The sequence below is a fragment of the Cajanus cajan genome, chromosome 7 (assembly GCF_000230855.2).
Source record: "Cajanus cajan strain Asha chromosome 7, NIPB_CcT2T_4, whole genome shotgun sequence".
In the NCBI taxonomy this organism is placed as follows: Eukaryota; Viridiplantae; Streptophyta; class Magnoliopsida; order Fabales; family Fabaceae; genus Cajanus; species Cajanus cajan.
In genome coordinates this window covers 6,671,593-6,699,239 of record NC_138523.1, presented here as the reverse complement: position 1 = coordinate 6,699,239, position 27,647 = coordinate 6,671,593, and the positions used below count along the sequence as shown (strand labels likewise).

Below are 27,647 nucleotides of genomic sequence, written 5' to 3'. Positions count from 1 at the left end.
GAATGCATGATATGAGATGATGGCGATGAATATGCATGCATTGTGTTTATTCAACTAAGCATTATCATGTTTTCGGGATGTCCCTAAGACGATGCATGATATTGCTTGGTTTGGATAAATAACCATTTTTTCTTTTTTTTGGGTATTTTGTTTTTTGTATTTTTTTGGGTGAAAAGGGAAACTACCTATATGAATGTGATGAAGGTAGATGTTAACACCATGTAATGGAAGATTCTTATTCCTATTTATTTTTATTTTAAAAGGGAATGTTGTATGTTTAAAGAATGCAATGTATGCTCAAACAATGTCACATAAACAATGCACAAACAATTCACTCATCCACGAACAGTCACGAGCGAATCACGAGGTAGGGGTATCCTGCAGAAAAGTGCATATTCAAGGAGGTTCTAACTGTTCTCACTGGTGTGAGGCCCCCAAGGTGCCCCCATTATAGGGACCCAATTCCTCTCGTCGTAAGTCGATGGAAAGTTCTAACGCACTGTCGGACTTGAGTTCATGGTTTTCACCTTGGGTGATGCTTTCCGACAACGGTCTACGGGCACCTATAGACCCATTCGACAACCGGCCGTACTAACATCCACTCCCTATGGCTTTCCACTCATGCCCCCGGGTATAGAGGGAACTGTTGTGTGCAAAGGTTCGTGTGCAATTTATATTTCAAACAATTGCGAGAATTTAAACATACAACAATTATTAAAAGCCACATAGATAAAACATATTATCATACAAGCGAGGGGTAATGAAGTAATTTTAAACTATTATTTTGAAAAGAATCCATCACTAAATGGGACTGACTCTCGAGGCGTCCCCAGTGAAGTCGCCATCTGTCGCCACCCGCCGAAACGGACCTTGGCATTCGCGACGATGGTTGGACTCGTTTTTATAGTTTGAAAAGTGGTGGATTGTTAGAACGACTTATTCTCAAACTGAGACCTCATCGAACTAACAATTTTATTAAATGATTCACCAATCCATGTTAATCCCAAGCGGGACCCTCCATGGATTAGTGGTTTTCGCAAAAAGAAGGGTTCTTGAAGTCGCCACCAATGTTTTACTCAAAACATTGGAAAAAGGGATAAGGCAATTGATTTCATAAATCAACCTTGGCCATTACAACCAGAGTCGGGTAAGGGAGTCGGTTACGTGCGGGGAAGGTGTTAGCACCCCACAACGCCCCTTTCGGGTTCCCTATGACGGATTATTTCATAAATAATAGTGTAAAATTACTAAATTACCCCTATTTATTATAAACGGCTATGAATAAGATATCTACATGATGAATAAATTAAACATGCGATGCAACAATCAGAAAGCAGTAAAAGGAAGGATTTTGAAGAAGAAACCTTTGAAGCGTGCTTTTATATATTCAAATGTTAGGAGGCTTTTTGGCGCTCCCTCCCACTACACGCTCGCTCGCTCCTTCCCTAAAAATTAATCTTTACTATGGAAATCAGAAAGATTTCCCTTCGACTAGTTCGAATTCTCAAGCTAAATGCTCAGAACTCAAGAACTTCGTCGGATCGGCTCTCGGAGAGACTTCTAGGGCAGAACACTGCTCAAAAACCCCAGAATACTCAAGAAGAGAGTCCAAGAAGTGTGGAAAAGTGTGGAATGACGTCTAAATGACGTCCTATATATAGGAGTGAGGCGCAGTACGGCCTCTGACATCAATACGGCCCGTACTGAAGTTTTGAACTACAGTACGGCCGTATTGAATTCAGTACGGCCGTACTGAAGTTCAAAAACTTCAGTATGGCCGTATTGGTTTCAGTACGGCCGTATTGTAGTTCAAATTGTTCAGTACGGCCGTATTGAACTTCTAGGAGGCCGTATTGAGCTTCAATTCTCCCACTTCCTTATTTTTGGCTACTCTAAGACCTCTAAACCTACAGATAGTCATCCTATGGTCTTCTAGGAGTCCTTCTGACTGACTTTCCTTCGATCTTTGAGAGTCTTCGAGTCTTATTTCCGACCCGAACAATTTTAGGGGTCTACACTAGGGTATTTATAGGAGTGGGAGACATCTAAGGTTGCATTTGGAAAGTGCATGGACGAAATTCACAAGCCAAATGCACACCAAATGAAATGCAAATGAACCCTAGATGGAACTTGGTGGCCAAGGATGGAATCTTTGGGATTAGTTAGGCTACATCTAGGTGCATGATAAGACCATGCAACCTTTGCCCTCCAATTGGGCCTAAGCCTTTCTAACACCAAAAATAGGTCCAAGAGCCACAAAAAATACGTCCAAGTTTTGTTCCCACCCTAATCAAATACCTTAGCCCAAAAATAAAAACCTATGATCTAAAGCACCCCATAATACAAGGGTAAAATGGAAAATATAAAAGAAAATAAATCCTATGACTAAAATACCCCAAAATACAGGGTAAAATTGGAAATACAAGTAAAATAGATCCTATGTCTAAGATACCCCAAAATACAAAGGTAAAAATGGAAAATCAAAGACAAGGGCAAAATAGGCATAAAGATAAATTCTAGGCTATCAAAGCTTAGGAGAGTGATTAGTGTATTTTAATCTTGAGAAGCATGTCTTCTAAGGTTTTGACTTCCCTATCCTCTTCTACTCTCCTAGCCATTGGCTTAGTGATGGGTCTCACATGAAACTCCATGGATGGTCCTCCATCATCCCCTCATTCTTGAGAAGGATTTGACCACAAATCTTCAAGCTCAGTCATTCCATTGGTACCTTCAAGAGATGTGAGACCACAATTAGGAAAAAAACTACTTAAAACTTAGCTATGCAATCCTTAAGTACACAATTTGTTGAATGAAAGTACTAGGGGAAGGAGAGAGCCAAAGAGGCATCACCATTTTTTGAAAAAGTTATTGACCCCATGTAGTTCATTCACTAAATCATCTATCTTAGGGATTAGGTGCATTTTATTCAATGATGGCTTCTTTTTTAAAAAAAAGGTGCTCATCCTCCATTGTCATCTTTCTTTGGCACCAAAAGGAATGAGGATGGAACAAGGGTTAAGGTTCTCTAGAACCTAGCCCTTTTTCTTCAAAGGAAAAATTCATTTTTTCTTTTCTTTTCTTTTTGTTTTTGTTTTTGCTTTTTTCCTCATCTTTCTTAGCTTTTAATTTGAGTTGGTCCTCATTCACTTGAGAAGGTGATAGAGGACACCACACAAATTTCTTTCCCAAGTGTTGGAAACTTATTTTATTGGTGAGGCCATCATGGATTGTTTTCTTGTCAAATTGTCATGGCCTCCCAAGCAAGACATGACTAACCTCTAATGGCACTATGTCACATAAAACTTCTTCTTTATACTTGCCAATAGAGATTGGTATGCTTGCTTGTTGGTTAACTACAACACCTCTTTCCTCATTGATCCATTGCATTTTGGAAGGTTTAGGATGATGTTTTGTAGTTAAGGCTAGCTTATCAACCAATCTAGTACTACAACAATTAGAAGTAGACCCACTATCTACAATGAGAGAACAAGTGCTTTCTAAGACCTTGCATTTTGTTTGAAACAAGTTCTCTCTTTGTGATTGGTCAATTTCACTAGATTGATTATTAAGGACCTTCTAACCAACAATAAGTCTCCTTCACAAGGTAAGATTTCTTCCTCGGACTCTAAAACTTCTTCTTCATCACTTGACGATGAGGAAGTAGCTTCATCACGACTATTATAGTGATCTTGGCCCTTTAAAAGCATGGTTTTCTTGGTGGGACATTGTGAAGCAATGTGCCCACGGCCAAGACACTTGAAACACTTGATGTCACTTGTTTTAGTGTCTTTGGAAGATGCCTTAAAAGATGATTTTTCTTTTTCTTCCTTGGGAGAAGGTTAGGAAGAGTGGCCCTCCTTCTTAAAACTCTTGGGATAAGAGGGAGTGGAGTCTTTTCGAAAAGATTTTCTTTTATGTTGATGCTCCACCCTTGAGCAAAGTTGAACAAGTTCATTCAAATCTCTATATGGCAAAAGTTCAACTTTGTCTCTTATCTCAAGGTTTAGACCACTTTGAAATCTAGAGATTGTGGTCCTCTCTTCCTCCCTAATCCCAGCCCTCATCATTAGCAACTCCATAGATTGCCTATATTCTTCCACACTAGAGGATCCTTGTTTCAACCTTTGAAGCTTGTCCATAAGCTCTCGATCATAGTATGGAGGAATATGCCTCCTTCTTAAGGCACTACAGAGCTCATTCCAATATTGGATTGGGGGCTCATGGTTTATTCTCCTTTCTTTTTCTAAGGAGGTCCACCAATACATAACATGCCCTTGGAAGCTAAGGGTTGCTAAAGAAACCTTCCTATCTTCAGTCACTCCATGGCAAGAGAAAAGTTGTTCAACTTTCATTTCCCAAATCCAAATAATTTTCAACATTATCCTTGCCATGACATGGGGGAAGAGTGATGTTAGGTTCCTTATTGGAGGACTCCCTATGTCTATGTTGCCTTGGGGTCTTTGATAGTAATCATCATTGTGATGACTACTATAGAAGATACCACTTGGAAGTTGGGTATGATGCCCTTCCTCCTCATGAACACTTGAGGGTATCATATGCCCCTTGCCTTTTGAGGATTTAGGAGAAGTGACTCTTGGTCTTGAACCAGTAGCCTCTCCTCCCACAACTAGCCTAGTAAGCAACCTTTTTATTTCTTCATTATTTTTCTCAAATTATTTTTCTCTTTTTCTTAATTCTTCCTCTCTTTTTATATTTTCCTCTTCTTTTTTTCTTAGGTACTCCTTTAATTGCCTAAGTTCATCCCTAACACTAGACCTAGAACTACATGAGTTATGACCATGTACACTAGAATGATCACTCATCTTTGATCAAAAAGGTTTTCACAAAGTTGTTTTCAAAAAGGTTTGAACAAGGTTTTCACAAAGAATGAGTGATAAAAAGGTTTTCGCAAATGGTTTTCAAGGTCCAAGATAAGTAGAAAAGGCCTAAGTGTACAAAGTGAACTATCAAAGGGAGGTGGACTACTAGGAATCACTTAATAACCAAGCCTTATCAAGTAAAAATCACTAAGCCTTTTCAACTTTTCTCACAAAACAATTTGGCACAAAAATAAAGTGTATGTGTGCACGTTACCCCTAGTAGGCAAAAACAAGCCTTCTAAACGAAAATTGAGACAAAAATAAAGTCCTAAGCAATTATACTACTAAAAGCTTTAAAACATGCAAAAGAAAAACACTTAAAGCATATACTAGTCAAAGTCCTAGGTGAAGGTTTTCAAATCACCTTCAACTACACGAACTAAAACCAAAATGAAGAGGTTTAAAAATGGCCAATTACAAACCAAGATAAAAGAAAGCAAAGGCCAAAATACAAAAGGCCGAAAATTCACAAGAAAGAATCAATTAGGAAAACAAAATTTTCAAGTCTTCAACTCCTCCAATTTGGCTCCCCTTCACAAGGAACAAACAAAGTTAGTCCTCTCCTTTGGTGTTTGCACTCTTTGAGATATGATATCCTTCTCCAAAGCACTTGGGACCTCACGGATTTAGTCTCCACTCAATCCCCCAAAGAAATTTTGCTAAGGGTATCTTGGAGATAGTACTTCACCTACACTCAAAGACAACAAACCAACCAAGAACAAGAAGGAGGCCAAAGGAATAAAAACTGAAAAAAGCTCAATTAAAAAGCTAAACTCAAAGAGAGATTAATGAGACAAACATAAGAATTTCAAGGAAGACAAGCAAAAATTAAGACACATTAAAAAGGCGAGCACTCAAAAGAGAAAATCCTAGAATGGCACTAGAATGGAATAAGTCTTTAAAGGTTTTGCAATTGTAAACTTAAGTCCTTTTTGGTAAAGGTCCAGCCACGGTTTTGTGTCTCAAAGAGGGTCCAATAAGGTCCAAAAATTCAGTCCAAGTCCAACTCCAATGTGCAAGGGTAATTAGGTCAATGTCTACAAGTCTAGCAACAAGTCTTTTTTGTTTTTCTTTCTTTTCTTTTAGTCTTTTTTGGCCACCTGTTTTTATTTTTATTTTTTATGTCTAGATTTTTCTTCTATTTTCTTTTTAAATGTTGCTTGGTTTTTACACTTGTGGGTGATTAAAAATTCAGCACATATAAGGAGTCAAAAATAGAGAGATAAGTGGCAACACATGAGTGGGTATAAAAGCATTTTGTGAGTGGAGTGTGTCTTGTACTATTTTCTTTTTGGTGCAGATTTTTTTCAAAGATTCCAGCACTCACACACAAAACTTATCACTCACACATGTGCATAAAAGGACAAAAGAATAATCATGTAACATGTGCATGGAAAGGTTGCCAATCATGTATGTGTAGGAAGGAAATAACACATAGATTTCAACACAAATTTGGAGCATGCCAAGGACTAGTTAACATGCATGAATGAACTCTAAATGGTGCAGCAAAATTTCGGCCACCTCATGGAAAAACACATACATTTCATATTTTCATGGTTTCATTCATCAAATGGGTGCATCATACATCAAGATATTTGTCTTTTTGAGATGAGTGAGAGAAACACAACTTTTGACAAAACTTGAAAGGTAAAAAGATCAAAAAGAGATGTAATGCATGTTCTTCATGTTCTTGAAATATTTTTCCAGCAACAAGAGTAAAAACAAAAATGGCACACAAGAACCCAAAACTCAAGAAAAACCCTAAAGCACAAAAGGAGGCTCATGAACAATGAATGAACCATAGAATAATATGATGAGACCTTATGGTAAAACTTTCATGGATGACAAGAAGACACAAAGATGACGAAAATCAAGACTCAAGAAATAAAGACTCAAAGAAAATGGAAAGGAAGCTAGTTACCCTTGAAGATAATCTAAGCTCTTGATACCAAATGATAGACTCCTTCCACCAAGGGGATGATCAAACATTCAATGGTGAAGAGGACCTCCTTTCCAAGGCCAAGATGGTGACCTTAGAGGGTGGATGTTCCTTCAAGGGTGATGCTAAGTGATGGTGGGCGTGAAAGGTGAAGTCTTGGGCGAATAAGAGAAAGGTTGGGAGGATGGTATTTTGGGTGTTCTAGTTGACTCTCTTCACTAAGTGGAGGTGAAGGCCATTCAAGGTATCCCTAAACTCACTCTAAGGAGGAGATAAGAGAGGTAGGCCGAATTGACCTAGTGACTAAGGAGAGGATTTGAGGCAAAAATGCTCACTCAAATTCATATATTCCAAAGTATTTACATGATGCATAACCTAGGGTATTTATAGGAGTGGGAGACATCTAAGGTTGCATTTGGAAAGTGCATGGACGAAATTCACAAGCCAAATGCACACCAAATGAAATGAAAATGAACCCTAGATGGAACTTGGTGGCCAAGGATGGAATCTTTGGGATTAGTTAGGCTACATCTAGGTGCATGATAAAGCCATGCAACCTTTGCCCTCCACTTGGGCCTAAACCTTTCTAACACCAAAAATAAGTCCAAGAGCCACAAAAAATATGTCCAGGTTTTGTTCCCACCCTAATCAAATACCTTAGCCCAAAAATAAAAACCTATGATCTAAAGCACCCCATAATACAAGGGTAAAATGGAAAATATAAAAGAAAATAAATCCTATGACTAAAATACCCCAAAATACAAGGGTAAAATTGGAAATACAAGTAAAATAGATCCTATGTCTAAGATACCCCAAAATACAATGGTAAAAATGGAAAATCAAAGACAAGGGCAAAATAGGCATAAAGATAAATTCTAGGCTATCAAAGCTTAGGAGAGTGATTAGTGTATTTTAATCTTGAGAAGCATGTCTTCTAAGGTTTTGACTTCCCTATCCTCTTCTACTCTCCTAGCCATTGGCTTAATGATGGGTCTCACATGAAGCTCCATGGATGGTCCTCCATCACAAAAGAACAAGAAGAAAACAAGTGTGATTTCAAATAGAAGATGAAACAGTGAAGAAAATGAACAGTTATTAAAATCCTTCTTTAAGAAGGAAAACCTATAAAAGTAACTGCCACACCTCCTCTCTTTGCACCAACGACCCACGTTCAAAGATAAAACCTCGATGAAAGGTCCAGATCTTATACCCTTTAAATGCCAAATCATTTAAAAAGTGCAACCATTGCTTATTAAAATAAGCATGAAATCATGAAAACGTGTAAAACACACCGCAACAACTCTCCTACCCAACCAACTATCTCACCCCTACCAGTAAGAGCTCAACATCTCTAGAGGGAAAGGCGACCTCAAAATTCAACTCATAAATCCTTCGCTCAAAAGGATCTCAAGAAGCTTATGTACTACCCAACTTGGATAGGTCAAGTTGACCTCCTACTCGCCCATGCTAAGGCCCTAATCCATCAACACTACAAGGCAAAAACCTAGACAATTTTACCCTTAACAACTATGAGAACATTTTTGCAATAGATATCTTCCTAGAATTCAAAATCACGTTATCAAGCATAATATCTCCTCCTAATCAACGAGAATATTTCTAAAAATCATGCAACTACATCTCCTCACTTAAAGATAAAATTAAACATATATTTATGGGACACCAAGTATCTTTTTAACCTTAATCATATTTTTAACCAAAATTCTCTTTTAATTTGAGTGTCATAGTGTATTTATCGTAACTCCACCTTAACACCCATATAGTTTAGGTAATAACAATTACAAATGCTTGAAAAAAGTATTTAAAGTTGCTAGCTGGTTAAAAAAGGTTGCAATGAAATCATCTCTACCGTCGAATTTTCTATTGATAAATCTGGATAAATGTATTATGGATCACCCTAAACCACATTTGTAAGTAGACCTATGTAACCCTCGTCCAGACCAAAAAAGTAACCAACTAAAATTAAATAAAGAGAGACATGAATGAAAACTTACGTTAAACTCTGTCCCAAATGAGACCATGCATCATATATGTTCAAAATAGATCGGATGTTGAAACTACCTCCTTTCTAATATCAGCCATACATGTGTCGGTCGACAATATCAACGGTCAAATATGCTGAATCGTAAAATGCCTTTATCTAAGATTTCCAAAATGTATTGTTATATATTATTAATCAGTCTTCAGTACGGAAACTCGCTACAACCGAACCTCCTCCTTAGCTTCGGTTCGTTAACGAGCCTCAGCTTCGGAACTCTATTCATTCAAACTCTTTCATCTTTCACCATAACTCATTGTTGAAAAGCTTGTTGAGCCAGTTCATAGTTCAAACTCAACTAGTCCTCACTGTCACCGCGTCACGAACCCTAATTCCTTTCCCTTTCCTTTCTCTTCGCTCTTTCTCTCCGTGATTCAGTGACAGCGGGTACGGAATTCACGTGATTTCTAATAGCGGCTCCGTTTTCTTGAAATAGACACGACTGTTCACCGTTTGCGGTTTCCGAAATTGAGAGCGATTCTTCGTCGGTGGTCATCGTTGGTGCATGCAGCCTCGGATTGGTAATGTGCGACTTTGATCCATCTATTTGTTGCGTTTTGAGGTTGGTTTCTCGCGATTCACGTGCATTCTGTTATTCTTTGATTTCTGTGATTCGGTTAATTTTGTCGTTGCTAGTTTTGAGACTTTGTTGAATTTGTTTGCTTGATATCCTGTCAAATTTTGCAGTTAATTTTGCTTCTGACCGGGAAATCATGGCGCAGAGTAATTGGGAAGCTGATAAGATGTAAGTAAAGTAGTTTTGTGTGATAGAGCCAATGGAGTTGATTGATCCGTGTAACCGATTCATTTAATAGTTATTGTTGTGTACCTTGAGTTCTTAATATTTATACCGCGATTTTTGTCTGTTTTGATGCTAGGCTTGATGTTTATATTTATGATTATTTGGTGAAGAAAAAGTTGCATAACACTGCTAAAGCATTCATGACAGAAGGGAAGGTTTCTCCTGATCCAGTAGGTGAGAGATAACTAATGTGGTAGTTTAATACTCTTATTTACTTTTTCCCCTTTATTTAGTTACTTTTTTATTTAGTGATTACTCAGTGCTCTCACCTCTACTTATATTTTGAAATACCCTAATTTCAATGGTTGCGTACAATGTTAGTATACATCTCCTGGGTGGATTTTTTTAGGGTAGCTATTATGCAGCAACTGATTATATAGCTAACACTCCGTAATTGCAGCCATTGATGCTCCTGGAGGTTTTCTTTTTGAGTGGTGGTCTGTTTTTTGGGATATTTTTATTGCAAGGACAAATGAGAAACATTCTGAGACTGCTGCAACATATTTAGAGGTACCTCCCTTCTCATCCTTTGGTTTGGTGTTAGATATAAAATCATTCATGAGCTTTCACCTAATAGTTTAAACTTTCAACTAATGGGTTATTTATTGATAATATTTATTATAGTTAGAGTAATTGTCTTTCCTTTTTTGATGACTTGCAGGCACAACAGATTAAAACGAAAGAACAACAGCAACTGCAAATGCAGCAGATGCAATTACTTCGTCAAGCTCATCTGCAAAGAAGGGATTCTAATCATCCTCCCCTTGGAGGTCCTGTAAATGCTATCACTACAGAAGGAGTGCTTGGGCAATCTACTGCCAGTGCTTTGGCTGCAAAAATGTATGAGGAGCGGATGAAGCACTCTAACCCCATGGATACTGAGACGTCCCAACCACTTTTAGATGCTAGAATGGCCCTTTTGAAATCAACGAATCAAACTGGGTAATATCATTGGTAACTTCTATTTAACTTGAAATATATTAATCTTGTACATGTTTACAAATTTTGTGCCTTTGCCCAAACAGTCAGATGGTTCAAGGAAATTCAGGAAGTGTGACAGCAGCTTTGCAGCAAATCCAGGCTCGGACTCAGCAAACCCCTGTATGTGCTTCTACTGTTCAGTGTCCATCTGCATTCTGCAGTTGCTTCCCAGTTCTTTCTTTCCTTCTCTTCTTCTCTCTATAGATTATGATGCTTATTTTTTTTTTTTTCCTCAGCCGGATATCAAAGGTGAAGTCAACATGGGTCCCATGCAGAGATCCTTGCCTATGGATCCTTCATCAATTTATGGGCAGGGAGGAATGCAGTCAAAGCCTGGAATTGCAAATGCAGGTATAAAATCAGTTCGGAAGAAAAGAAATTTAAATATGAAATAATTTAAAATAATTTGAATTCCCACCATTTTATATCATGTAAACAAAGGCAACAAAACGTGGTAGCATTGTTGTCAAACTCTCAAGTTAATTTGTATACTTATACAAGTTTATGATTCTATGGGGAGAAAATGGGTTAACTCACTGTCAAACTCTCTTTTGTATAAACTCGTGTAAACTAGCATAAACACTTGAGCCAAGAATGAGTCAATGAGTTTGAAATCAAATGTAATTTTTCCCCCTAGTGACCCCATCGATGACATTGTTTTATGCTTCTTGTCCATTGTTTTTTAAGCCAATGTAAATGTAACATTTTACTGGGGTTCTAATGATTTCAAGAAATTAACTCTTTTTTGAAATGTTTTCACTTTAGGAACTTATGTATTATTTGGTCGTTCATGTATGTTTTTAGGAATTTATATTTTATGTATGATTTGGCCATTTATGCTGTTTGTTTAATCCTATTTAATACTATTGTACTATCACACCTTATTATTGTAGTTTGCTGCTTTTTATTTTATTACTTTTTGATAAGCATTGTAGTTTTCTACTTTGCTCTATTATGGAGTTGAAATGTTGAATTATTGTTGTGTTAAAATCATTGTCACATAATTCATAAACCCTATTGATACGGGTATGCAGTATGTGACTGCACAAAGTATTGGTACATGGTGGTTGATAATTTTTTATTTAACTAAAATTAGTATAATTTAAAAATAGAAATAACATTATAGCATTAAAATATATATATATATATATATATATATATATATATATATATATATGTGTGTGTGTGTGTGTGTATGTATGTATGTATTATCACTGTTCATCACATCATGTTACACCTTCAACACAACAGCAATAGTAATTCTCAAAAATCAAATATATAGTACTGAATTGTACATTAAAGGACATGGTAAAAAGCAAAACAGCATTAAAGAACGTGGCAGAAGTAAAAGGCCTGAATTGTACATTAAAAACATGGTAAAAGGAAAAACAGAATTAAAGAAAGTGGGAGAAGTAAAAGGCCTGAATTGTGCATTAAAGGACATGGTAAAAAGCAAAACAACATTAAAGAAAGTGGGAGATGTAAAAGGCATGATACGAGACTGGGAAGGGACTGCCAACGGTTAGAATGTGCATTTATCCGTGAACTTTAACATCCCAAAACCGCGAATTGGTATGTGCTAACCAATTCATGGTTCTCTTGCATAAACAATGAATTATGTGACTATGGTTAAAAGTATGATCTTGTGCATATATGTCATTAATAAGTTATTTAAGTATTATTTCCATATTAGGTAAACTCTTATGAGTTTACCAGTTGAGTATATGGAAGCTTCACGAGTTTACACGACTTTCAAGTTTGACAACCTTGCATGGTAATTTAGTTTATTATGCTTTTCACAGTTTGGGGTTCTCGTAATTAATATGCATTTTCTTTGGCCAATCATATTGCTTGGTTTCATTATTCACTTTCTTCTCCCTTTCAGGACTAAATCCAGGAGTTGGTAGTCTCACATTGAAAGGATGGCCTTTAACTGTAAGTTCAACTATGAACCTTGAAGTCTCTTTTTTGTTTGGATATCTAGCAATATCTATTATCTTATCAATTTAAATCTATTGTAATATGATCTAGGGCATTGATCAAATTCGTCCTGCTTTTGGAGCACAAGTTCAGAAGCCTCTCCTTCAGAGTGCAAATCAGTTTCAGCTTTTGCCGCAACAACAACAACAACAGCTCCTTGCACAGGTACAGGCACAAGGAAATATTGGCAATTCCTCAGTTTATGGAGATATGGATCCACAGCGATTAAGGGGATTAGCTAGGGGAAGTTTGAATGCTAAAGATGGTCAATCAATTGCAAATGATGGATCAATAGGCTCTCCAATGCAATCTACTTCATCTAAGGTAACACTTATTTTATATTCATATTGACTTCATGTCACATGAATATGATAAGGCTAGAACAGTTCACATGATTTAAATCAACAAGTTTGCCTTATGCTAATGCTGTCTTGAGCATAATAAGGTCTTGCTGTATTTGTGGATGATCTGTAGGTTGTCTTCATACGAACAACTATCCACCCCACTTTATTAGATTATATTACTTTTACATGACAGTGCCTTTTCTATTCCACCCTAAAGAATGATACTTGTCACTCTTGTTGCTAAAAGATGTCGAAGAACAAGCATTGGAGTACAAAATGTTTGGTGGAGAATGTCATGTGATTTCATAAAATTATGAAATGGTTAAGAGAGATATTCACAAACATTATCACTATTTAAGTTGTAAAGTGCATATGGGAACAGAAGTTGATAAATATTTTTCATGGTAAAAGGACAGAAAAATTGAAAACAACTTACATCAATTTTTCATTAAAAACAATCAGTACAAGAATAGCCATTGATAAAAGTGACAATATTTTGTTCCCAAAGTAGACATAAGGGTGTTCAAAAGTTTTGAATTGAATTGTATGAGAGCTGAACTGAATTGGAAAAACTGTTCATTCAAACCGATTTGAACTGAAAAAACAGTTCCGGTGAACTGAACTATTTTATTAGTTCAATGAATTGTTTTGTCAAATTCGAACCAAACTATATTTTGAATCAAATTGAACTATTTTGTTATTTTATTTTTGCAATGATAGACATAACAAAAATTATAAGTAGAACTTTTACCTCTACAAAAATAGTTTAGTTCTCAAGTACAATATGTTCTTTATAGAAATCGTTCAGATCAGGTTTTTATGAAAATAATTTAATTTTTTAGTTCAGTTCTATTCACAACCAGTTCAATTCAATTCATTTTTTTTTGAACACCCCTAGTAGACACTGTACAACTAAGACTCCAAACATTAGAATAAATTAAAATGAAAGGAGATGCAATTCTAGTATTACCATGACTTTGTAATGAACTACAAACATGTTTTCCTGGTTGACATGACTCACAAGATTGAGTAGATGATTTGGAGAGACTCAACACCATTTGCTGTAACTTTTGAAGACTAGGATGACCCAACTGAGCATGGATAAGAAGAGGAGAGTCCGCCGTCAGACCAGTATGGGCAGAGGTTTGAAGTTGATAAAGCCCAAGGGACTGACATCCAGTACCCACCATCAACCTTGAACTTCAGTCAATCTAGAAAACAGTCTTTAGTGAATGAAATGATGCAATCAAGAGAATGAATCAAATAACTTATGGATAATAAGTTAAATGGAAACCCAAAAATATAAAGGACATTATCGATAGAGAGATTGAAAGGGATTAAGAGTACCAAGCTGTTGAGATAGTTTTTAGGACCTATTAGTCATAGGAACAACAAAAGGTAAATAACTAGAAGCCTAGAGTGGAGAAAAGGGACTTATTACCAGTGATCAAGGTTGTTAATCTTGAGAGTTTATGTAATCTTATTTAGGCTCTGTAAACTCAAATCGTAAACTCGTAAGAGTTTACTTAATATAAAAATATGTTATAATACTTATAAATAACATAATAACCCAACATTTCAACTCCTTGTTGAAGTAAAATAGCAAATTACAATGTTAAAGTAGCAATGTTTAGTAGCAAATCATGCAGAATTTCACACAAGACACAAGTTCTTAAAATGATAACTAATAAAAAACTTAGAAAAGATTAAAATTTGCTTTTAGCAACACAAGAGCCAAGATTGCTCGAGATTACTCAATAACAAGTTTGCTTCTGAGTTGTATAGGTGAGATTGACCAATCTTGTAAACTAGGTAGTTATTACGAGTTGTCACTCAAGATTGACAACCATGCCGATGATGTCATCAATAACCCAAAATATTGAACCCACAAACCATGATATGTAGCATGAGAGAGCCTGGGAAGGGCATTGCCAGTGTGTACAACAAAAGCAATGTAACTAGAGGCTTGGCAAATTTAGTAAGGATAGTTAGCATTGCCTAAGGTGTAGAAAATTCTAGTAAGTGTGTTGAGGAGGAGAAGATGGAGTAACATGTGCTACATTAGTAGTTCAAGGGGAACAACCGTTTAATGCATAGCACCTGACAGTATGGCTGACTGTTATAGTGCTCACACTTGGGATGTGGTTTGCTTGGTTTAGGGACTAACCACAATCATTATTTTGAGAGACCAAGGTAGAGAATCAATTACATAAGCCATGACTACATTAGTAGGTGATTGATTTGGCTAGGACATGTAACATGGTGCCTTCTGGCTATGGATTTTTGCTTATGTGGCTCAATTTTAATGTAGATCCAAGCCCCTCTGCATATACTACCCGCCTACAATGGGAATCAACATATTTTTTCATAGTTTGATAGGCTCTTTAGAGTTGGAACTTCAATTGTCGCAAAGCCTCATCTATATCTATTAAAACTCTTGCTAGTGACTCCACAAGAGTTTCTCCATTCAAGGAATGAATTACAGATAGTGGGGGCCTTCCATAGACTACCTCAAATGATGATTTACCCATGGCAATGTGATGAAGTGTTATACCAAAGTTCTGCCCAAGAAAGCTAGAAATGCCACTGTTTAGGATGCTCCGAAACAAAACAACACAAATATGTTTCCAAGCACATGTTCAGTACCTTTGTTTTCTCATCTGTTTGAGAATGGTAGGAGGTATTCATCCATGGGACAGTCCCTTGAAGACAAAAAGAGCTCTTTCCAAAACCTACTTAAGAAAAGGGGATCTTTATCACTAATTATAAATTTTTGGAAACCCGTGTAACTTGACTATCTCGCGGGCAAAAGCTTCAGCCACCATCTTAGCAGTAAAAGGGTGTTTAAGCAGAATAAAGTGTGCATATTTGGATAAACGATCAACCAACACTATTATAACCTCATACCCTTGCGACTAAGGAAGTCTAGTGATATAGTCCATAGAAATCTCTTTCCAAACTAGATTAGGAGAAGGTAATGGTTGCAACAAACCAACCGGATATAACGTTTGATATTTATGTCTCTGCCACACATCACAATTGCAAATAAATTCCATAAAATGTTTCTTCATGCCCCTCGAAAAGAAACTTCCAGCTATCCTTTTATAAGTTTTAGTGAAACCGGAAAGCCCTTCTGTTGGAGTTGAATGAAATTTCTGCAACAGGGTAGGGATCAAAGTTGAATTCTTGGGGAGTAGCAACCTTCCCTTATAGAATATCAACCCTTCTCCCCAATGGTAATCGGGCCTGCTTGCTGGATCAACCTTCAATGCATCCTTCAACTGAATTAATTCCTGGTCAACAAGGGCTTCTTTCTTTAATTTGAAAAAATTCGACCAATGAGGACTTAATAGTTGTGGCGTTCAATTCAGTATCCCTTCTTGATAAGACATCTGTGGCCTTTTGATAACTAATTCAATGAAAGCACCTTTTGATAGCAAGGTGAAAGGTTCTGGTTAGAAATCAATGTTCAGTTCTGAACTTGGCTTTGGGCTCTCCAACTTCAACTAGCTTTTGTAATGTGGTTCTTCCACGGTTCTTATCATCTTTGAATATATTTACTGAACCACCTCCCAAATATCCTTAGGGTTTGCAATATTCAAAAACAAACAGGTGTCACTGATTGCAGGGGTCGTCAAATTCTGCAGACTGCAATCGTGCCATAATCATCAAGTCTTCTTCATCCTATGCTTCAACCATGGGATCTCCTGACTTTGGTCTAGTACCTGTGAGATGACTCAGCTCCCCCTTTCCTTTCAGTCTGAACTAGTTGTGACCATGTCAAAGTTTAATAACTTTTTCTTTTCAGCATAGATACAGACTGAATGCTCTCTTTTTCTCCACTCAGTTGTGATCGACCCCCTGTGACTTGGATTGTAGTGGAAACATATTCATTTGACTTCTTGATCTGTAACTGATTAAGGCCTATAACATTGATCTATAAATTCCAGCAAAGATGAACGTGAATGTGAATGTAATGAATTGGAAATGTAGGTTGATTGATTTATGGGAGAAAGGGAAAAAATAGAAGGGGCTTGTCTTTTTTTGGTCCTGCCATGGGTATCCCTCAGCTCACTGGGCTAGAAATTAATTTTGCTCGTGATATTGTGACTGTCGTTGGCCTGACATGTTTTTTTTCACGACAAGGATTGAATTCAGGATTTCTTGTTAAATAGATTGTCCTTCAAGTATGATGGAAAATCAATATAGAGAGAAGGCATTCGGATAGCTTTAGTGAATACAGTGGAAGTCCCATATCCTAACTGCTGTAATGGAAAAAAAATATGGAATATTGTTCATAATTCCGATTTTTTTTTATCAGTAGGAAAGTGTTCATAATTCAGATGATATACACAGAAACAACCTTAAAAGAAAAAGAAAGAAACTAGAGTCACATCCCATGATTTTTGGGATTTCTTATCAAAATACAATTAAATGAGCCTATTTCTAGGGATACACTTTGTTACAGAATATTTGTTTTCTGAAAATTAATTACATATTCTTTGTGGTAATATAATGTGGCATCACGGTTTCTATTAAAACAATTGGAAATTAGTTGCACTAACTACTGGAGTGACACATTGTGTAGATAAAATCAGAGTTTCTGTCTCTGATGTGCTCTAGCCACATGAAAAGTTAAGGAATTTTCTATTAAAGGAACCCATAATTGTTAGAATATTTTAGCTCATTACTCACCTAATGGAAAATTTTGTTGATATAAGTTTGATATAAGAAACTGTTTTGGGTTTATAACAAACAATTCATTTCTTCTCTTTGTTAATATGATTATTTTGTGTTTTTTATGCAGATCACCATGCCACAGATGCAACAATCCACCTCTCAGCAACAACAGGATCCTTTGCATCCACAACAATTGGTGCAGGTAGTGCTTTTATGTTTATTTAAGATGATATCAGTCTAGAAGTTTTCCTTTTTCCTTTTGCCAAAGTTATGTAGGGTAGAAGATTTTAGTTAAATGCGTCTCTTGCATGTTCTGACTATTTTCTAACTATGTTTCAGAATAACCGGAAAAGGAAGGGGCCTACATCTTCAGGACCTGCCAACAGTACTGGTACAGGAAATACACTTGGCCCTTCTAATTCTCAACCATCAACTCCATCGACTCATACTCCTGGTGATGGAGTTGCTATGGCGGGTAACTTGCAGAACGTTGCTGGTGTATCCAAAGGTTTGATTATGTATGGTACTGATGGAGCGGGTGGTCTTGCATCGTCCACAAATCAGCTGGTAAATCAAATTGATAATTTTATAACTTATTTTACCCGAGGAGCATTTAATCTACTTCACTTGCATATGTTGCTTCCAAATAACATTTTTTGGTATAAAAAAAACTACATTATTGATTTTTATATTAAAGTACACTCGTAAAGCTACATCTGTTGTTCCATTTTTAGCTAATGATTTGTTACTCAAAATATTTTTTGTAGTAATTATGTTAAGACAATATGAGAATGGTTCATAGTTGATGGTAAAGATACCTGAATTATATAATAGTAATGTTATTTAATTATTCTTATGATTCCCATTTGGTGGATTTTGAACCACATGTTTTTTGTGTATGCTGCAGTTGCTAGCATTCATTCTGAGGACATGGATTATAATAAATATATTGCTAATTTTGGTTGTGTATGTAAAATTCTTGATTTACCAATGAAGACTTGAAAACTTCTGCACTATATCATCTGCTGAATCTTCTTATGTTACATATGATAATTAGTTCTTGAATCTTGATAATTTATACCCTTTTAGTTGCAGGACGAGATGGAACATTTTGGAGATGTTGGCTCCTTAGAGGATAATGTGGAATCATTTCTATCACATGATGATGGTGATGGAAGGGACTTGTTTGGAACATTGAAAAGAAACCCTTCTGAGCATGCTACAGATGCTTCGAAAGGTAGTCTAATGTTCTTACGCTTCCATAAATTTTAACCATCGACATTGACCAGGTTGCTGGTTATATTTCTTCCATTACAGGCTTTTCCTTCAGTGAAGTTGGTTCTATACGCAAAAGCAACAGCAAAGTTGTTTGCTGTCATTTCTCTTCAGATGGGAAATTATTAGCTAGTGCTGGACATGACAAGAAGGTAGAATGGATTTCATTCTTTAACTTAACTTCTTTAATGCAGATAGCAGAAAATATTTATAGTACACTAGAAGAACCAATTAATATATCTGCTGGTGAAATGAAAATTAAAGATCTTTCTTTTTTTTCCATATTAAAACTCAACAAGATTAATTGTTTTAAATTTGTTGGTACATTCAAATACACACGAATCAGCTGTAGTTTGTGATTTTGTATTGATGTGATAACTGCCTGCTCCTATTAGGCATCCATCCTTTCCGTTTTTATTATTTTCAACTTCATGTTTTGTCTTGATACTAGGATTATTTAACCTTATTAGTTTTTAGCTAATGTGAAATCTTATATAAAGGGTATACCATGTCATCTTAACAGGCATAATGTCCCTTTCCTTGGGGAAGAAAAACTAAAAATCTTACTCTTCATCTGCATATAACTCCTGGGACAAGAACCAGCATTAATCAGTTAACCTTGTTTGTTTTGGTGGAAATAGAGTGGAAGGAAATAGGAAGGAGGGAGATAAGATAGAAATACTAATTTTTCACCATTTCTTTAAGAGGAGAAATAGGAATGAGAGAATTTATTCTAGTGGGACCCACTAAAAAAAATTCCTTCCCAAATTGGAATGAAATGAGAGGGAAATGACCTCTCTCTCTCTCTGGCATTTTCTTAAAAAAATTATAATGTAATTTTTTTAAAAATAATTAATAATTTTATGTTAAGGAAAAATAATTGATTAAAAACTTAGATTTTTAATCATCATAATTTTTTATTTAATTCATTTATTTATTTTATTCATCCAAACAAAAGGAGAGAAATTCCTTCTCTTCCTAGTTCTGTTCATCTAAATAATATATCTTTTGATTCTTTTCCATTAGTGGTTATTCTAAGAAACAAATACCTAATTCACCAAGACCAATAAAAGTAGTTAGATTAGTTAGTTTTAGTTAATAACATTGTAATTAGAAATTTTGTTCCAAAAATATCCATAGAATTAAATGGTGCAAGTGGTAGTTAAATTTAATGAAACTACGCAAAAATCAAGGAATATTTTTTTTGAACCAATGAGTATGACTTATAGTGTTAGTAATCCAATAAATGCATTCACTTTCATAAAAAATGAGAGGATGACTCATTGATAAGATACACTAATAATAAATTAAGGGTATAAAAAGAAATTACCAATTAATACATTTGAAAGTAGATCTATGTTTCTTTAATTAGGACCAAAATAATATTCTCATTTGTTTCTTATATATAAGAACGAAAGTACTATTTGTTAAGAAAATCTTGCTTAACTAAAACTTGTTAAAATAGATGATTGGCTTGCAATAACAACAATAACAACAACAACAACAAAAGTCTTATCCCACTAAGTGAGGATGGTAAAATATAAATTGTTAGATACGGTTATGATTAATCAAATAATGAAGCTGACTTATATATGTTAGATATGATAACTTTTTTTAAACAGGATGTATCTCTATAGGAAAGAGAGGTATACCTGGGCCAAGGATGAGGTATCCTCAAGATGAAGATCTGAAAAGACTAAAACAATCTAATCAGTAATCAGAAATTAAAGGAAACTAAATTGCTTGCTTGTGGGTGATAGCAACACCAATTAAAGAGCTAACAATGTGTAGTAAACCAGTATGGAGTTAAGAACAAAATCCCAAGTAGATTCAAAGGCAGGGAGAAACACTAAAGATTAATGTATTGAGCTCCCACTTAATACACCATCAAGGAATTTTGGCCACCCTAGTATTACCAAAACTTTAAAAATGAATCTACAGAAGCTCTTTAAAAATAAAGGAACACACCTAGCACACCTAGTGCTCTTAAAAATCTGGAAAATGTTTTTTTCCAAAGAATTTGGGTATATTGCAGTGAACAAATAACTGTTCTGCTGTATCTGAATTTAAATTTCATAAAATTCATGCGTTTGTTTTGTCCCTCAGGTGTTGATGTGTTTTGCTGGGTTATCTGAAGATAGAATAAATTAAGGATCTTATCAGAAGATCACTTTTATTATCAGTTTGGTCTGGGAATAAAAATGAGAGGGAACAATTCATGTGTCAGTTTTTAATACTCTTTAATTATTAAAATTTAAGGACTTGTTTGGATGAACTTCTCTAGAAGCACTTTTAGAAGAGAACAATAAGAAAGAAAAATGAAATAAGTTTCTCCATAAGTTAAAATTAGTTTATGCATAAGCTAATTTGTATAAACTCTCCTATTAGCTTCTCCAAAATCTTAATTTTAACTTATGCATAAGCTAGTTTTAGCTTATGGGAACTTTATTTCAATTTTTTTTCCAAGAAGTGCTTCGGGAGAAATTTATCTAAACAGACCCCAAAACAAATCTATGAATTCTTTACCTTTATTTTTGGTCCCATTGTAACTGACCCTTACTGTGTAAAAGATATGGATGCTCATCCTATTCCTTGTTATTAGGTTGTTCTGTGGAACATGGAGACACTGCAAACAGAAAGCACTCCAGAGGAACACAAACTTATTATTACTGATGTACGCTTCAGACCAAATTCAACACAGCTGGCAACATCTTCATTTGATACAACTGTGCGGTTATGGGATGCTGCTGATGTAAGTTCCCTTTTACTAGTTATTCTCTTCTGATTGTTAATCCAGATCTTTCCATGTCTGTGCTTGGTATGATTAATAGTCCGCTGCACTTGATAACTTTTTATAGTATGTGAATCTTTGGATATTATCTTGTTGATCACACACATCAATTTTAAATAAATTAAACATTCGCAGGTGTCTAATCTTATAACAGACATTTACTTATATTTTAAAAGTAAACTATCCATTGAAATGAAGTTAACTGATAAAGCATATAGTTTTTAAGATTTTTGAAATTTTCAACACTAGATCAACTTAGTGAGAACTCTCAATCTACTGATTGGATTTATCAAATTCAATTTCCATCAAATGTTCTTTAGTGGAAGTTTACTAATACTATTGGAAGAAGTACATCTCTGCCCTTGCATAATTATATCTATGTATTGTATTCATTATGTAATTATGTTTATACTGAGTCCATGGTGTAGTTGACACGGTTTTAGCACATGTTCTCTATTCTCTCCTTCACTCTGAACAGTTACTAACACTTGATATCATTATGTCGTGGAAAGGGTTGCTTATTTTCAGGTTTCTTCTGAGTCAACAACTAAAAGAGATTGTATGAAAGTCTTGATTTTAATTATTTGTCTATGATTCCTAGCTCCAACAGATTCAAGGCAAAATATAATTATTAGTTCTTGAGCCCAATCCAATATTATGGACCTTGATCTATGTATCAGTCGTTTAAATATTACCATATTTTGCGCATTTATAAATCGGTAGTTAATTGTGATTATGATGACTGGTAAAATTAGCTAGTGATTAGCTCCTTCATTGATTCTATTTATTCCATAAATAAGAGACAAGTATGCAAGCCATGATGCATAGCTTTCACTAAACCTGTTTCCCGACCAATGATTACTAAAATGGGGAATATGGTAATGGAGAAACCCCAGTATTTTTGGAAAGTTATATTTTGGAAGTTGAAGCCCCTTTGGTCATTAGATTGATGGCTTATTCATGTGATTGCTGCCTTTCCAAAATATTGAAGTTTGAAGTTTGAACCCCTAGTCCAAAATAACAATTAACCACATATTAGGATCAGGTTTGATTATTGTTATTGTTGAATGTTTGGGTGTCCTTTAGAAGTTTTCGTTTCTACCCCTCGGTAAAACTTTTGAAGGGGACATGTATCTATCTTGTGCTGTAAACAATAGTGTTGGTTGGTTTACATGCTACTGGGACTTACCTTTGACTATTATTTTTGCAGACAAGCTTTTCTCTACATGCATATAGTGGTCATACTTCACATGTGGTGTCCCTTGATTTCCACCCAAAGAAAAATGACCTTTTCTGTTCTTGTGACGATAACAATGAGATTCGCTTCTGGAATATTAATCAATATTCTTGCACCCGTGTTTTTAAGGTCACTTACAAAATTTGCTTGATTTAGTTATCAGGATATTATGAATTATGCTTATCTGCTATTCTAAACCATATTAAATTAATCAACCAGGGAGGATCTACTCAGGTGAGGTTTCAGCCAAGGATTGGTCAACTTCTGGCTGCGGCAAGTGGCAGTGTTGTGTCTCTGTTTGATGTTGAGACTGACAGGCAAATGCACACATTACAGGTGAAAACAAGGACACCAAACTTCAGAAATCTAAAGAAAATAATAAATTATTCTTCTGTAAATTTTTATTATAATATTTTATATTTTGTAATAATTATAATTTGTTGTATTTCTAGGGACACTCTGCAGAGGTACACTGTGTCTGTTGGGATACAAATGGAGAATACTTGGCATCTGTGAGTCAAGAATCTGTCAAAGTGTGGTCACTTGCCTCTGGGGAGTGCATTCATGAACTTAATTCCAGTGGAAACATGTTTCATTCTTGTGTTTTTCACCCAAGTTACTCCACTCTCTTGGTTATTGGAGGATACCAGGTATATTTGTGCATATTAATCTATGTTGTATGTTATACCTTTTCACTCTACTTTATTATTTCATTTGCACTGTTTTTCAATTCAGTTTCAGTTTACTATCCTTTTCTTTTTCTTGGTTTTCTTTGCAATTACAACAAGCTTGGTGTGCTTACGAATATGGTGGTAAGCTACATTCCATGAACATAGGAAAGGTACAGGATATGTGATTTTAAAAAAAATTAGGATACCCTCCCGATAATTTTAATATATATATATATATATATATATATATATATATATATATTGTACCCTCCCAGTAATTTACTGACATGGTTGTACTGAATGAGGGTTGTTTAGGGCATACACCTGCAGTAGGTTGGCTATAATTCGATCTCTATACCCAACACATAGCCAATCAAACCGACATTGGCTTTATTGGGGTTAACCCTACCCATGCATCTGTCATGCACTTGAGGACAATTAGAACTTGTCCGACTTTAGCACCCAATAATCGCAGTTATGATATTGGGACAATTGGAATAAATCTGATCATATATTTGGTACAGAATCTTGTCATTAATACCCAATGATAAATAGCTACTTTATCGAGTCTCGAAATTCTCGATACCTATAAACCCATAAAAAGTGAAGTATAAAAATCCTAACCCCTAGAGCAAGGAAGGGCAAGATTACACTTTTGAATCTTTTGGCTTTGGTTGAGTGGCTAGATTAACTCTAATACTAGTTGAAATTTGATGTGAAATATGAGTTATTAAGTGGAATAAGTTTATCAAGACTTACTTTTGGAGTAAGTGAATTCCTTTTCTATATAACATGACTAAATTGTATAAAAGATAAAAAAAAAACCACAAATAAATATAAAAAGAGATTAAATTCTTAAATATGACAAAACAACATGGAAATGTTCAACAATAAAAATTATGACACTTATGCATGACTTTGATATCAGAATTCAACTATGATATCATTGTTTAACTGTGATATATCACACTTTAACGATTTTAATCTCATCATTTCTGTGTCCATCATTAGTGAAAAAAATTGCTTCCAACTCTAGTTCATCAAGAGAAAGTAACAACTTCAAGAATGCCAATCCATGGATTCCATTCATCTCCCTCTAATATCCCACATTTCGCTCTTACCCCTCTTATAACTTTTTCTTTCTTGAAAATAGACAAAGATTTTGTATGTATAAAAACAAAATCTTTTGCTATCTAAGGATTGAGCCTATTTCTTTTCATAGAATGGAAAAAAGACTATGTGCTCCAATTTCTCTCACAAGAAGACAATGACAATGGTTGTGAGAGAATTTTCAATGCAATAGATTTAAGTTTCTGGATTGCAGCACCATACATGACCCTCCAGTCCCTTGGCTTCGAGTTCCATCTACATTGCAAAGAATTAAATTGGCCGAGCTCTTCTCCAGCACTTGAGAATTTGACAAATTTTGTGGTTGCCTCTATCCTTTCCTTTGGATCTGAAAAGTAGCCTCTAAGGCATTTGTTTTCTCCCTTTACAAATTTCATTGTCCCTGTGTGGGGGAACTCGATTTGGAAATTTCTTAAGTCATTGCCTACAATAATACCTTTTATTCAAAGTATAAGCAATACATCCAAGTTAATATAATTTATCATAGAAAAAAAAAGGTAAAATAAATTCAAACTTGTAAATTAGTTAAATTTACCTTGGATTAAGTGAATGATCCAAACAATGAAGTTGTGTGTAACTTTTAGTCCATCTATCAATTAGAATGTTACACCACTTCATAAAAGGAAAAATGTTGATCCAAATCCTTTTCCTCATGTTGGTATGTTGCAGATTTCATTTTCTCTATTGTAGAATCCCTTTTTTAGTAAACTAAATGAAGGGTTGGTTCATCAGTATCACAAGAACGACACATGTCATATATGGGCTTTGTAAAACTTAGAACATAGTCTACTTGATCCCACCCAAGTCATTTAAAATTGTTTCACAAAAGCAGCTCTTGGCACATCATCTTCTCGATAGATGACCAATGATTGGAGACCATGTTTAATCGTTCTCAGTCTTTAAAGCATAATAACAATCGAGGCAAATCTAGTCTCAACATGACAAGTAATTTCAAATGATTAAATTAATTAAACATGAAAGTTTTTTTTTTTTTTTTTTCTGGGGCTATCTAGCTGTGAGAACTAAACTAAAGGGCGTTAAAAACTTTTTTAAGTTAGTGATAGAAGAGGATATATGATAGAAACTGGACCACATCAGAAGAGAAAATGTGTGGTGGAGTTCCAAAGGCATAAAACCATTTGCTTTTTTTTTTTTGACATCAGCTTAACCTTATGGAAGAGTTGGCTCTTGACATTGTATTAGAACCTTCAAGTTGTATGGAGTAGTGTCACATGGTTTGTGGTACAGCTTAGTACTTGGTGCGGAACTTCCCTTAAACTCTAGAAGAGAATATGCTTAGTCGATTTGTTATTTTAGTTTGAAATTCGATTAGGGTTGGATTTCTGTTCATGAACTTCAAAATAATGACAATATAGATTTCAAACACTAAAACAATAATGGTTTGAAATTCGTTTAGGGTTGGAACCCTCTTTTCTTCTAAAATTTCATTGGAAACATGTTGCTCTATACATTGTCTGGCTTTCTGGAACATGTTGTGCAGTATATCATATGATTGAAAACGTGTTTTCATTTGATTCGTCAATGCTTTGCAGTCATTGGAGCTATGGAACATGGCTGAGAATAAATGTATGACCATTCCAGCTCACGAGTGTGTGATATCTGCTCTAGCACAATCACAAGTGACAGGGATGGTTGCTTCTGCCAGTCATGACAAATCTGTGAAGATTTGGAAATAAAATTGATTATTTTGTGGTTCAAACAACCATATCAGGTGTGCTACCTGTTATGTTCTCTAGGTAGAAGAACAGCTAAAACAGGGTTGAAGAAATTACAAAGATGATGTGATAAGAATCCTCCGCGTATCCCCCACCCGCTCCCAATTTCTCCTTCATTATCTACTGTGATAAGGGGCTTAGTACATTTTCTCTGTTCACGGGTAGTTTGCCTAATCTCTTTGCTTTTTTGCTCCTAAAAAGAAAAATTAAATTATAAATCCTTGGTTGCTTGCCAGATATTGTGCAAATGAGGGTTTGTCATTGTTTTTAGCCTGTTTTCTTCATGTCCAAAATGCATTTTGTACAAGTTCATTGTCATTTTATTGATTAGCAAGTTACATCAATTAATCATCAGTAATGAATATATAAATTGATATGATATTAACTGGTTTGGGAAGTCCTCTGTATAATTTTAAATTCTTTCCTGTGAGATGTTGGAAACCCCTGTTTGCTGAGTGTATGATGGACTTAAACCTTTTAATTCGCTAACTCTTTCTATAACATCCTTAATGAGTATGACGTTTTGATTTGCACTCTTTTCATTTTCTTTGTAAATTTTCCATTATTGGTATCTTATCGTTCTTGCTCTCCGTCATCTTAAAAGATAGATGCGCTTTCCGTTGGTTATGTCTGTATGCTATACATTTTTCATTATTAGATGTTGTGTAAGTGTTCACATTTAAAATTTTAAATACTCTGTTTACCTTCGTAAAATGTTATCTGTCTGTATTGTCATCATTTACAGCTGGAGATAATGTGTTTACGGTGGCGATGCAATCTTAAATTGTGTCGTCAATATCATTGGCCTTGGCGTTATTGATTACATGTTTTATTAATTGCTAGATTAAAACTCATTTCATCAAAGAAAATTGCAATTAAGTTTGAATCATAGTAAGACAGGGTACTGCCAACATTTTTTTTTGTTCACTGAATAGATAGGGCCCTGCTAACTAGTTACAAAAATATCAGTTAAGGAATGAATAAAGAATTTCTTTTTAAAGTTTATTGTCACACCTTTCCATGAAACCAAGAAATTTCACTTGAGTTTTTAGCATGTCCTTTAAGGTTAGCATTTTTCCATAAGATAGCATGGAAGATATTAGATTCAATAAATTTGAAATTTTAAGCTTTCACTTTTTGAATATAT

At 35.2% G+C, this 27,647-nt stretch overlaps 1 protein-coding gene across 2 annotated transcripts; it reads left to right on the top strand.

Moving 5' to 3' along the window:
- The first annotated feature begins 9,037 nt into the window (after positions 1-9,037).
- Positions 9,038-27,042, top strand: LUH (LEUNIG-like protein). 2 transcript variants are annotated; one of them, XM_020377974.3, is made up of 18 exons: positions 9,038-9,437; positions 9,563-9,620; positions 9,754-9,851; positions 10,078-10,187; positions 10,339-10,619; positions 10,703-10,778; positions 10,895-11,009; positions 12,544-12,593; positions 12,690-12,962; positions 17,790-17,864; positions 18,002-18,229; positions 18,758-18,899; positions 18,980-19,089; positions 21,540-21,689; positions 22,939-23,094; positions 23,185-23,301; positions 23,418-23,615; positions 26,318-27,042. In XM_020377974.3, exons 2-18 carry the CDS (start codon positions 9,589-9,591, stop codon positions 26,459-26,461), a joined length of 2,355 nt encoding a protein of 784 aa, XP_020233563.1. In that variant the 5' UTR covers positions 9,038-9,437; positions 9,563-9,588; the 3' UTR covers positions 26,462-27,042. The 2 variants fall into 2 exon arrangements, with proteins under 2 accessions (XP_020233563.1, XP_020233562.1); XM_020377973.3 differs by having other exon boundaries at positions 18,752-18,899.
- Positions 27,043-27,647: the final 605 nt, after the last annotated feature.